Source organism: Metarhizium acridum, assembly GCF_019434415.1.
Source record: "Metarhizium acridum strain ARSEF 324 chromosome Unknown scaffold_276, whole genome shotgun sequence".
NCBI lineage: Eukaryota > Fungi > Ascomycota > Sordariomycetes > Hypocreales > Clavicipitaceae > Metarhizium > Metarhizium acridum.
The window spans coordinates 1248171-1261255 of record NW_027094025.1 but is presented as its reverse complement, the minus strand read 5'-3'; the positions used below and the strand labels follow the sequence as shown (position 1 = coordinate 1261255).

Below are 13085 nucleotides of genomic sequence, written 5' to 3'. Positions count from 1 at the left end.
GCCGCCCTTTGAAGTCTCCAACTCGCGGAACGCACCAGTGTCATGCGAATGAAAGGGCAGCAGCATAGTGGCGAATTGTTTTCTCATAAACAACAATTAATATTTTCGAGATCAAAATAGGTCTTGTTCGGATGCCGATTGTAAAGAGTCGCCAAGTACATCTAGGCTTTACGGGTTCTTATAAGCCAGGCTACTCATTCAATGGCAAGAAAGATGGCGTATAGAACCATTTTAAGTTCTGGCTGGGGAAGAAATCACCCCAACTGACGTCACTGGGTAGAATTCATCAGACGGCATAGAAGGGAAACAGAGAGGTACCCATTGCGTGGTGGTGTTTGCTTCACCTTGAATCAGGGGTCCGGAGCCACGCCCACCAACAGGATCTCCTGGAGGCTAGACCGAACTAGACCCCGACGACGGTGTCTCGTCTACTGTGCGGCTGGACTACCCACATACACAGGGATGCTGGAAGATTCGAAGGCGATACGTAGCGATCCGAGCATTTCCATTCGTGGTGTGGCCCGCAAGCCACGATCCTAAGTCGTCTGGTTGAAATTCCTCATCTCAAGAGGTGGTTGATTTCGCCAGCTTCGCGGTTCCAGCACTTTTCACTGGTGGTTACGTTGCAGTAAACCTGTTTTGAGGGAACTGAGGCTAAAGGGAAGCCCCCGCTAGACAAAGACACAAACATAGCCAAGAGACTGAGTCAATAGCGGGCGGGAACAAATCTTGGGCTGAGGAACCTTTCATGCCCTGTGCGTGCATCCCACTTACGCTTTCGGGCGGTTTTAATTCTTGTGGAGAGAAATCTCCAGAAACTGCTGGCGCATTTTCCTGGCGTTGGCGTCTGAGACCCAAGCCAGTGATTGTACCCCAGCCTGTTGGCCAGCCTCTGTTTTGTCTCTTTTGACGAACGGCTCTCCTGCAACTTGTTGTATTGCATATTCCTGATTGAATATTGCATAAAATATTACGATTTTCGCGAGTGAGTGTACTAGTGTAGTCTCCTTCTGAAATGTTCATATGAGAAGGATCTTAGAGGCTGAATACGGAATGTGAGATACCAGACGCGGTGGCTATGAGGGCCTGCCATACTACAAGTCATGTTAACGGATTAAAACCACGAGGGATTGTTAGAAGAACCAAGTGTGTAAGACCGTGAACTTCTGGTTGAACTACATCCACGCGCGTCTGGTACCATTCTTGATTCGCTCAGTTCTTTGGTTCATGTACCGTTGGCAGCTCTTCCGCCAATTCCCCGACCGATTTTGCCACCATGGGTAGCCTTTGCCTGAAGTGTGGGATGTTTAGACTTCCAACTTTCAACCATGCTACAAGGTGGCTGACATCCTGGTCGACAGTGTCTTACTATTGTGAGCAGGTGACTCATTTCAGAGTTCGTTTTCTCTGATGTGGAGGACTATGAATCCCATGGCAAAGATTATGTACATGAATATCTGATAAGCAATAAACGTGGCGTGATACCTGATGCAGCCCTGACGTATCTTTTTCCTTGCCATCACCAATGGCGTTCCTGAAGTTGGTTTTCTCTCAATACTTGGCACAAAGTAACTTACTCCGCAGGGCAGCATGTCAATCATGCCTCCAGTTAAAATACTTCGTACCATTTCTTAGATCATAATTACTTTTGGGCACCTTGCACACTAGTCTGTTGTCAGCGTTGTGTGTGTCTTCCGGCCGCCTCTTCGTAGCCTTCAATTCGTGGGGATGTCTCAGCGCTAATTCGATGCGGTAGCTACTGCGTCCATTCCAGTGGGCCAAGATGTTGGCCGTGGTCGCGTTTCATGGGCTTCTGAAAGATTTCGAGGATCAGGTCGTACGTTGTGCGAATGTATTGTAGAGAGCCCCAAAGGTCCTAAGTTGCATGATTGCACCAACGATGCAACTATTGCCACCGAAAAGAGGCTGAGCCATAGTAAATTCGGCGACGGTAAAATTGCAAGACTGCTTCGAAGTCACTAGGCCTTGCAAGGGTGAGTGTATTACGGAGCCTTTGCACGCTGACGCAAAGCGATGGTTACATTGTGACGGGGAGAGTTTACAAGTTTATGCTGGTGGCCACATGTAGCTTCATATATGAGTTGGGGTAATTGCATGATACTGATTTGTACTTTTCCTCATATCCAATGACGACCACAATATTGAACAAAGTAGCACCCTATTACTCTGCTTGATGTAAGAAGCAAAATCTTTTAGATATCTGTATCCTGCGTAAGAGATACTGACGATTCAGAAGGTTATCCTCCAATATGAACAATCCAAGTCCATGTCACCCCCCTCCTTGTCCTGGGCCGCCAACAGATCGGCCACTGCCCCCTTTGCCAACCAAGCGCGCTGTTGCATAGATCACCATGGAAGAAATTTTTAGGAAACTCCGATGCTTGTAGATATAAAGTACGTACTATGCAGTAATTATCATCATAGACACCTTTCTTTTGACTTTGGTGGTTATTTATAAGTCTGCCTTGCCTTCTCCAAATGAGGTGTAGAGCTCGTCATCGAGGAGGTACCTGCCAACCGTTTTGGACATGCAAATGACTCTAGGCTCTAGAACTTTGTGGAGGCACGTATCATTTCGCAGGCCTAATATGACGTCTTCTACACTTGGTTGACTGAGGGACTGCACACAAAGGGTACCCTGTGCTGCTTGCTGCACCAATTCCTGCTCTTTTCTAACGCTTGAAAGATCTCCAAGCTTGGCCATCTTACCATTATTTGCTGACGATCACTGCGTTCAAGTCGCCACATTAATAAGACATTCAAGAATTTGATCAAGTCCCGTCCAAGTGTTATCGCGTCGTCAGTACGATCTGGATTTACCGCCAGTATAGGGACACATCTGGAAGCCGCAAGGATCCTATCCAGGGTAACTCCATTTAAAGAATTCCAAGCCATTTCAAGATACCTCGAACCTTCCAGTAACGATTCTATATCATCAGCCGAGCGAGTGTGAGTAAAATGCTTTGCAAGACTGCAGCCAAGATTGCCCAGTATAGCTGCGCGAGAAGGGTGATCATGTGGCAGGTAGTCTAAACACTGGCGACTCAATCTGATAGACTCGTTGAGATCTTCAATTTTCCGTAGCTTATCATAGCGGATGGCGAATTTATTCGAAAGATTGTTGATCTTTGAAAAATCTGGCTCTTGTGTGTACAATATTACGGCCTTTTTCGCGAGCTTGATTGCCTTATCCAAATCTCCAGTATCGTTGTTGGCGTCACCACGTCGCTCAAGCAGATTAGCAAGAGTATCCAAACAATCCGCATGAAGCAGCACCGGCTTCCTTCGTAATTTAACAGCCTTTACTAAAACGTTTATGCCCTTCTGCAAAGTATTTTTGTCACCGGTTCGTCGATATAGTTGCAAAAACCCAGAGCCGAGCCACTCTAATCCGCGGGCTAGATTCGTATTGTCGTCCATAACCAACTCAAGAATCTCCTCTGTAATTTTTATCGACTCTTGTAAAATAATTCTAACTGGCTGCCGATGGTAATAGGTGGCCAGCTTCAACTGGAGATTAATCCTCCACTATAAACGATCAGGGCTGTCGGCTGGAAGTAAATATACGGAAGCTCTTGCCAAGTAGATGGCACGGCTTAGGTCTTCCATTTCCAGGGTTTTATGATAGCTGCTTTCTAGTTTATTGCCAAGGTTATTGATCCAAGTTCTGTACTTTGGATTGTCTGGTGAAGATCCATCGCAAGCCTTTTGAAGAAGTTCAAATTGACTCTTTAAGATGCTCATTCTTTTTAGTCTTGTCATATAGGTAGCCTAGACAAACTGCAAGAGTATTACACCATTCTGCTAATCTCGGGTCGTTGTCTGTTGTCAACTCAATGGCTTGTCTCGACTTGCTAATAGCTTCGTGTATAACGTCTTCTTCCTGGGTTTTTTTCATAGAGCTTTAGAAGCTTTTTTGCGAGATTATTAAGCCAACCTGCTCTCTGAGCATTTGCTGACGATTCTATCAAAAGAATATTTCGATTTTCGGCAATCGCGGTATTCAGGTAGTTGATGTTATCTTCTCGTACACTCTTTTCAGCGAGCATATTAGCGAGTTTATTCAGTCTTGTCCCAATATCTGGGTCATCACGAGCAGTTAACTTCACATATTTGTTAATAGCGTTGAAAGCTTCGTCGAAGTCTGCCTGATCGTTTGTCCACAGATAGTTTTCCTGAAGTGCAACGCTATAGTTGCATAAACACCCGGGGTTCTCTGGTTGAAGTATAAGGCTCTCCTTGGCGCAATCCACTGCTGATATGAGAACGGCCTTACTTCCCGAGTTTCGATACTCGGAGAATAGTTGAACGGCTAGTGATGCCCACAACGCAGGCGTACGACTACTATCCATCCTAACACCAGCCCGTTCAAGAACATTGTCTGTTCCCTGTTGTATCTTACGGATCTCTGATTTAAAAAAGGTAGTCAAATCCATAATGCATGATGTCTTTATAGTAGAACCGTGATGCCCCCCCCCCCCCCCCCCCCCCCCCCCCCGGGGGCACCGGTGCACGGTATTTATGTTGGTTTGGTTGAGCAGCTAGACTGTGGATCGGACACGTCCGCCATGCCCTATGCAGCACATCATTGCAGCACATCATTAGATATCATTACTTAGCAGATGACTGTTGAATAAATAGTGGAGACTTTAAGTGATCCATCGGCTGGGTTATTGTGGCTGACGCCTCGCCATTTGTTGCATATGCGTCAGAACCGATCTTAAGCCTCTTGTTGCCGTAGCCTGTATCGGGGAAGGTTGTTGCAGAACAACACGCGGTGAAACAGGAGATGTTGATCCACTGGTTGATGCCTATGCGCAGCTTTTCGGCACAATTTGATGAGCCGTGCATCGAAGTATATATGTCCCGCCAGTTCTCCAGGCGCGACATTCACTAACAGTAATCAGCTTGATGAACCCTGCGAAGAGGCGGAAAAGCTGCCACCTAGTCGTCGTGGCCCCAGAAAGGCTTACGACCTTCGCCCTCTCCCGCCGAAAGGGCAACTCACCGCGGAGCAAAAGGATAGTGGGACTAACGAACAGCTTGTGCCACAACGCAAGCTGTCACAAGCTTGTACGTAGTTCGAAGCTAACGCCAAATCGGAAAGCACCCTTGAGTATTTAATTAGAAGCGACATTGGTGGGATTCAATTTATTCTATTTCGGGGGACGCATCACGTATTTGCCTCTCTCAGCCCTATCCCTGCTATAGTATCATTAAATGCCTTGATGATTGGATCGTACAGAATATTCGGATCCTGTGGAGTACCGGTGAAGAGACCATCCTTATGCGGGAACAGTACATCTCTTATTGTCCTACACAAAGGCTTGACACAATCAAATACTTGGGAACATTCCCTCAATATGGCTTCAAGGCCATTTTTATCCATATCGCCACGTTTGTTCCGCGCAATGTCCTTGTAGGTTCCAGTGTACCAGTGCGAAAGTATGGTCTTTGTCGCCGGCTTTTTTGAAGCACCAGCCAATGCCCAACCGCGGCGAGCGCATAGCCAGATGAGAACGTAGAAGAAGGCTTCAATATCGTGCCGATAAGTGTGCGAAATTCCCAGGAGCACTTCAATTGCCATGAACTCCATTGTGCCGGTCCGGTGTCTGGCCCCGCTAGGACCCTTGCCTTCTTCCTTTGCCAAGTCCAAGTCGATGAGCATGCCCTTAAAGCCGTCTGCCATTCCCGGATCGGTGATAATTATATTGTTTTCCGAGATGTCTCTATGCAGGATTTTGCCATCCATGTAGAGTGAGCGATGAACCTTGATAGCGTCACGAAGACTTTCAAGGAGTTCGACGACAGACTTGAATTGGCTGATGGATCGCCCTGCCGGAGAAATTGCCAGCACGCGAAAGATGCGGTTATCGTATGGTGCCTGGTTTTGCTGGACAAGGCTAGTACCTTGCGGTTCTTGAACAGGATAAGTGACCCCGTTTTCTGCTTGTTCTGTCTCTGCAAGCTGGCTGTTTGACCGAGATCTCTTAGATGAATGGCTTGACCAATCCGTTAGCTTCCGCTTGCCGTCTCCATTGCTGGCGATACTGAGGCCGTGAAACTGGCTGAAAGAGTGGCTCGGTGGAGGTTGTGATTGCGAAAAGGATGTAGTGGTACTGTCAGGCACACTACGAAACTTATGCGGAGCCGAGAAGACCAGACCTTCACGAAGCTTGCTTATGGTAGTGACTTCTTCATGGTAGCCAACCACTCTCGCGAGACCTTTAACGCCGCGTTCGTTTGCCTTGTTAAGAAGATCAGCCTCGGGTGGTCGCATATTAGAAGTCCAAGAGTATTTTACGACTGTATCAAAATCTCCTGCGCCAGCGGCCCTAGCGAGGAAGCAAGACGTGCCGCGACAGACAATGGCTCGCTGATGGGCGATCGGGTTGGGGTCGAGTTCGAGTTGATGTTTCCGCTTCTTCCCGCGGGTTTCAACAGGTATGGTGACAAACAACTTGTTGTCTTTTGCTTTGGTAAAGGTATCCAAGCCCAGCTCCTCGTCACTCATCATCAAATATCCACACATGACCCGAATGAACTTCTCGGGCTCCTCATGGATGTCAAACGTAGCCCCGCTGTACGGCCCAGACCGGTCAAAGATCCATGTCTCCATTTCTGTGCCAGTAAGAGAGAAGGCGTGCACAAAAAATCGTGTGGGCTGGTAGGCGAATACATTTCGCACAGCACTGCCTATCTGAAGCCATAGACTCTTGTTTGTCTGGTTGGATTGCTTAAGCTCGCCTACGATCATCACGTGTCTCCAGTCGTGCTTCGCGTCTGCTGCGTCGACTCTTTTCATTTTGACAAAAAGATCCAGTTGACGTGACGCCTCAGCCCCAACTTTATTGCCTCCGTTGCTTCTGAAGTATGCGGCTCGTTCGGTTGCCAGCAGCTCTTCCTGCAAGTTGAGTAACCAGTCACATACCTCGTCTTCGGTGGCCGCGTCCGGCAATTGTGTCCATCTCTTCTCGCTCTCGCTATAGCGGCTCTTGACGCTTTGCCAAATTCGCTTGGCTCGCCTGTTCCATTTGTGTCTTTCAAAATATTTCTCATGGAAACCTTCTACTGCACGGTGCGTACAGTGGCGAATCTCTTCGAACACGCGAGGCTCGATCTTCCGTCGCGTCTGTTCTGGCCCTTGCTGCGAAGCAGATGAATGGGTTATCGGGGTTTCGAAGGATGGTGGGAGGCTCGGTGGTGGGGTGGAGTGAGAAATTGATCGCACGAGAGCTACGACGGCAGCCCAGATTTCGGTATCTGGCGCCTGCTTCATCACAAGTTGCGATAACGGGCGAAATTGTTTGTACTCAATGTCCCCCTTTTGAAAACGAGTGCGGACAACTCCCAGATCAGAGAACAGGGAGTCACGAGCAGTTCTGGAAGCAAGTGCTAGCGAAACATCAGATGCAGACAGTATTGAGAATAGCTTCCCTATGGCCGCCATGAACAAGCGCGGCCGTCCTGGCGCACCTGTGCTGTCATCTGATTGAGAAGCTTCGCGGCAGGTGTTTCGCTCTGCCTCGCGCAATGCCTCACGAACACCGCTGAGCGAGTCGCCGAGAGGATTTTCGTCGATGGAGTTGCACTCTTCTCGAGTAAGATGGGCCATTCTGTAGGCTACTATAAACGACGGAACATCATCAGTAGAATGAATTAGCAAGACGATCAGTGCATGCCATCCTGTCACGGGGGGCACAAGTTGAGAACAGGGAGCCCCAGGATAGATGGCAGCCAAGACGTTGAGTTTTGCTTAGTAAGCGGAACTGAACCCTTGGCAGCCCATAGGTTCGCGGGTACCGCGAATGCTGAGTCAGTAGGGTACCGGTACAAAAACTCCAACACCGCGAGTGACTAGATATCACGAGGCACTTGCTTAGTTTGCAGAAAGATAAAAGGAACAATAAACTATACTGCTACTGTGAGTATAACGACCAGAAATATCCACTATTGTGATTAGGCTTGCCGCCCGAAGATAGACCGCCACAACTTGGAGTACGTTACACCTTAGGTGTTGCGCCAATCAAGCGGCATAACAAGATAAGCTCAGCAGTGACATAAATGTTTCACACCTAAGTTCTCAGACAATAAATCAGTTTGAGTTATTTCCATCGATTTACCCCCAGTACAAGAAGCACCAGAGTCAAGTTATATATACTCATTATCCCATTGAGGCCGCTTCAATAGTTAGTGTCGTTGTACCATCTGTACATGTCGTAAGAGCTCCAGAGGCTTAGTAATTTGTGGGGAACTACAAAGCCAATCAGGTTGCTTGCATCAGGGATTTTAAATTCGCGGGTTACCGCGAACCTATGGGCTCCCTGGGAAACCCTTGGCTTCCACCAAAAAACGACTAACGGACTGGCCATGCCAGCGAAATCAACGCGATAAATTCCAGCGTAACGACTGCAGCTGTGTCCTTGGATGCAAGTGTGGAAACACTAACTCAGCTACCGTTCCTTGCTCTTCACTCTCGACTCCCAGCTCCTTTGCCAACGACTGAAGAAATTGAGACGTCAAGCGAGCTCCTTCAGGAATACACCGGCCGACGAATCGTGCGTTTCGGCGACCATTACATAATAAAATATGGCTTAAATGTGAGCCTGGTCGAGCGAGAATATGTTGCTGATCGGGAAAATACTGCCAGCCCATGTTCCAGAAGTATATGCCTTATATTCCACCAAAAATGATGCAGGCGGCATATTGTCCATTATATTGTCATGGAAAGAATCGCTGGAGATAGGCTTGACACCATATGGGACGGCTTTGATTCAGGAAAAAAAAAATGAAATTGCTAAGAAACTCCGGTCGTACCCAGATACAGTACGGAGTCACCCTTCCCCAGGTTATTTCGGATGTATTGGCAGACGGCAATTCGAAGATTCCATGTTCTGGATAGCACCTGATGACAATATTTCGAGCTCTGCAATCAGCGGGCCTTTTGACTCGGAGTCCTTATTGAACAGAGCTTTAATAGAGAAGTATCTTCATAACGGCGGCCTGAATCAGAAGGCCGCGTTTTACCGTCGTGCACTTCCTCTTATTCTGCGTGGTTACAGGCCAATATTCACGCATGGTGACTTACAAAGAAAGAATCTCATAATAAGAGAAAACGGGGTGGTCGTTTTAATTGATTGGGAGGCAGCTGGTTGGTATCCCGAATACTGGGAGTATGCCATGGCGGTGTTTGCGTGCGGGGCGTGGCAGGATGATTGGCACGAGTTCATCGGTCAAGTCTTGGTCGAATATCCAATCGAATATGCATGGTCTGACATGCCGAGGAGAGAATTATGGAGCTAGAAGAACAGTGAGCCTAAAATATCGAGCAAGCCGTGTGTAAAATTATCTGTGAAACGCGGACAACGTCCCTGGCGTTTAGCCAGCCAATGCTTGGTGGTTAGATTTGACTCATCAATCTGTTTCAAGACGAGGAGACCCTGGGTCGGCATATCGCTCACTTCGCACTGACAAAATGGTCGGCGGCTAATTGACTTCATCGCTAATTCCGCGCCGGCTGCAAGCCGTGATTCAATATATATATAATATATATATATATATATATTTACATGTAAAGCCTTGTACATCGAGAAAAATGCCTTCAAAGATTCCGTGCTGTGGCCACACCGCCCGACCGAGGGTGGGGTGGATACAGACGTTTGGCCTAATATGTATTATTAATAATACACCTCCTAGTGGCGGCAGGTGGTGCGCCGTGGAGAGTACTGCTCCACTGGCAGAAGGGGGGCGTGACTGATTTGGGGGGTTGTCTGGTGCCTGGGCCAATAATCACCCACCATTGACACTGGAAGGAACCGTGATCTCAAGGAGGGACGGAGGTCTTTACATTGGGCGCAGTCAAACCCTCCACCCCCCAAAAAATGGTATTAGTGAGGAGTGAGGCCATTAGGTGCCGGGGAGAGGAGGCGCAGAACGGGCAAAAGACACGTGGCTGATGCATCAGAAGTTTGGGAGAAACATTGCTAAGGTTTGTTGTGGAGATTTGACAGCTTCGACGGCGGATTGTTGCCTCTGAAATTGCAAACAATAGAGCTTCTCTACACATCTTCCCACCAGCCAGGGTCCTGTCCAGAGTCCGCCATTATGCAGGGAAATAGACTATCGCTAAAGGACTTTAAAAGAGTGGAATTTGCGAAAGTTTATCTTCTCACTACTCTGAGCCAGGTGGCACCAAATGATCAATACAATAACGCTAGCCAGCCTACAGAAAAAAGCCCACCACAACGATTCTGCTTCAGATACTGTTTATAGAAATAACAAACGTGTCCTTATATTTCCAATATGCATTGTAGTAAGGAGAAGGTTCGTGCCTTTGTGCTTCAGCTTGACAACCAACTTTACCTGCCTTCACAATTTTGATGCAGAATGCAGAATAGGTGCATCATATTTCTACCAACTTACATCATCTGTGCCGCCATTTCTGCATGACTCTACTGAACTGGCATGCTTTCAGGATCCTTAACAAACTGTTCTATCTTTCTGAGGCCCACGAGATCACCCTCAATTGTGTCTGCTAGCTCCTTCGGCACCCAGCCTTCAGTATGTCCACCACCAAAGTCCACAAGCCATGTATCCATGTTCCTGTCAACCAGTACATTAGCCGGTTTGGCATCACCCCAAGATATGCCCGCGGAGTGTAACTGGCAAAGGGTATCTCGGATTTGTCCTATCCACCGATCTTTTAGAGTGCCCGGCGTTTCTGGCTGTACCGCACATGAGAGCGTCGTGCCACCACAGTCCACATCGGTGAGTAGCAGACCATACACTAGCCCGCTTCCGTCCTTGACGAGTCCCAATAAGCGTGAAATACGAAGCGATGCATCGACTGACGCGTTTCGGATGGCCTGATACTTTGCAACCTCCTGTCTGAGGCTCCAATTATCACCCAGGTGCATCATCTTAAGAAAGGCTTTAGTGCCATCTGGCAACAGAACCCTCCTTGGTACATGAGTCGGAACTCTACCCCGGTTTTCTTCGTCAATCCAAACCTCGGACGGGAGATAGCCAGGCCACTGTTCATAGTACTCTTCGCTTAATGGAGTGCCATACCTTGATCCGCTATTTCGGCCAAGGGTCATGGGCTTTGCAACAAGCTTCTCGTAGATGCCGCAAATCTTGTAATGGTGCGTTTCTGGGGTAAGAAAATCTTGCACAGACCGCTTACACGGGTTAGGCGAAGACTTCATTCCATGAAATATCGGAAAAAGAGGCTCGGCAGCCCAATCATAGAAGTCATCAACGGTATACCCATCGAGCTCGAAATCCTCAGCAACCCGCAAAAAGAAAAGATATCTTTGAAGAAGTTGAGGGGATGCATCGAAGTTGCTCCTGGATAATTGGAGGACGAAGCGCACACCGTTACACATGATGACAAGCTGGGAGTCGGTGCTGCGGCATGAAAATGTAAAGTTGATAACTTCCCAAGGCGGGAACGCGTCGTCACCCGCTAGGCCCGAAGAATCGTTTCCCATGTTGATGGCCGAAATGGTGGTAGATTGTGTGGCAGAGAGTGCAAATGGCAAGTGCAGCGAGGTTTGTGGGCCGAAGACATGGTCAGAGGTATTGGCCAGATCTTATGTAGCCACCTAATGCCCCTCTGTTGGCCTTAGTTGGCGGCCAATAACTGGTATCCCCGACTCTTATTCGTCAACCGACAAGGGCGGATATCCGATCTGAGTGGGACAAGGCCGAACTCACGCCGCTTGGCCATGTTTGAGTAGACGCGCAAGAACCTCAATATTGTTTCATCTTAGAGAATTAATCATCTTCCCTTGAAGTATTAATGATCAGACGCGTTGGCGACTATAGTCAGCTGAGACAGGTGACCCTGAGGAGAACGCGCGCGCCTACATGGTACGTTTCTTATCACAACCAGAGATGTCCAGTGGCTGTCCGGGTGTTGGGGTGGTGTCGCCAGGCGCGCGCTTAACCCAGCGGATGTATTTGTCCACATAAAATGTGTCACTCAGCAAACATATAAATAGCTAAACAGAATTTCCAGAGGACTGGAGAGCATACAATGTCAAGCCCGATTGCTTTCTGTCCTGACTACCACCATATATGTCCTTTCCCAAATCACAACAAATCCCTTTCAGAATCCGTCAATCCCAGGCTATCACCATGTGCTCTCGGTATTACAGGCAGTACCGATGTGGTCACAGAGCTTACGCCCAACCAGACTATTGTGAATTTGCGACATACAACAACCGTACCAAAAGGTGGTCTATGTGCCCTCAAGGGCGGTCTCATACCGGGGTTTCTGACGAGAATCTCTGCGGCGAAGTCGAGTGCTATTTGGCAGACCTCAAGAGTCGCGGTTGGAGTTGCTGCAACTGTGGAGAAACAGGAAACAGAATGGACGGTTGTCTTGGGCCTCCTGGGGGGCGAATGGGGGATTGTCCTCACTACGTCTGCACACAATGCAGCTATACCAGATTCAGGTAGCTGGGATGATAGCACTCGTGCGGCTTCACTGGACATTTTCCCATTACTTCGCGTTGGAGCACCCGTGCCACAAACCCCCTTACCTGAAACGGGGCAATGCGCGGATCACGAACCTTAAGAGTGGATACATTGAATGATGGGTTCACAAAATACAAAGCGACGTAGAGGGTGATTTGCAAGGGTTGGATAATATGTTGTAGCATATATTTTCGCAGAGCCTGCCAAATATCAGTGGTTGCACATGTATGCCTTTTCTTGAATCTCAAACCATGAGCCTCCGCATCGCACATGCCGTCTTGAACAGATGGCGACTTACTCAAGAGCTATGTCGATGTAGAGCAGCAGGCCGCGCGCGATCGCGAGTACGGCCATCATTAAGAGTCCGCGTCTAACTGGCAAGCTCGCAGCGGTCAGCTACGACTTGTTGAGTCGGTTACGGGGTGCAAGAGGGCGGCTTCAGGGCTTGTCGGTTCCTGCGAAGTGGAGTAGCACGAAACTTGAGGTATTTGTTCAGAGGACACTTAGACCACCTCGCCTGCTTCCCTTTCCCCATATTATTATTAATATATTACTTCGGGCATTTTGACGCTTCCTTTTCT

The 13085-nt window shown here is 48.3% G+C and overlaps 3 protein-coding genes across 3 annotated transcripts; 1 reads left to right on the top strand and 2 right to left on the bottom strand.

Annotated features, from left to right (window-relative positions):
- Nucleotides 1-5143: 5143 nt before the first annotated feature.
- J3458_013388 (uncharacterized protein) lies at nucleotides 5144-7686 on the bottom strand. Its single transcript, XM_007811376.2, has one exon. The coding sequence runs from the start codon at nucleotides 7634-7636 to the stop codon at nucleotides 5195-5197; it is 2442 nt and encodes an 813-aa protein (XP_007809567.2). The 5' UTR covers nucleotides 7637-7686; the 3' UTR covers nucleotides 5144-5194.
- A 511-nt stretch (nucleotides 7687-8197) lies between these two features.
- J3458_013387 (uncharacterized protein) lies at nucleotides 8198-9404 on the top strand. Its single transcript, XM_066120414.1, has one exon. The coding sequence runs from the start codon at nucleotides 8644-8646 to the stop codon at nucleotides 9322-9324; it is 681 nt and encodes a 226-aa protein (XP_065974701.1). The 5' UTR covers nucleotides 8198-8643; the 3' UTR covers nucleotides 9325-9404.
- A 346-nt stretch (nucleotides 9405-9750) lies between these two features.
- Nucleotides 9751-11790, bottom strand: J3458_013386 (uncharacterized protein). The gene has a single exon (XM_007811375.2). The coding sequence runs from the start codon at nucleotides 11511-11513 to the stop codon at nucleotides 10473-10475; it is 1041 nt and encodes a 346-aa protein (XP_007809566.1). The 5' UTR covers nucleotides 11514-11790; the 3' UTR covers nucleotides 9751-10472.
- Between the last annotated feature and the right edge of the window lie 1295 nt (nucleotides 11791-13085).

Excerpts from the sequence above, each read along its gene's own strand:
- J3458_013388 (XM_007811376.2), bottom strand. The coding sequence starts at position 7,636 with ATGGCCCATCTTACTCGAGAAGAGTGCAACTCCATCGACGAAAATCCT.
- J3458_013387 (XM_066120414.1), top strand. The coding sequence starts at position 8,644 with ATGTTGCTGATCGGGAAAATACTGCCAGCCCATGTTCCAGAAGTATAT.
- J3458_013386 (XM_007811375.2), bottom strand. The coding sequence starts at position 11,513 with ATGGGAAACGATTCTTCGGGCCTAGCGGGTGACGACGCGTTCCCGCCT.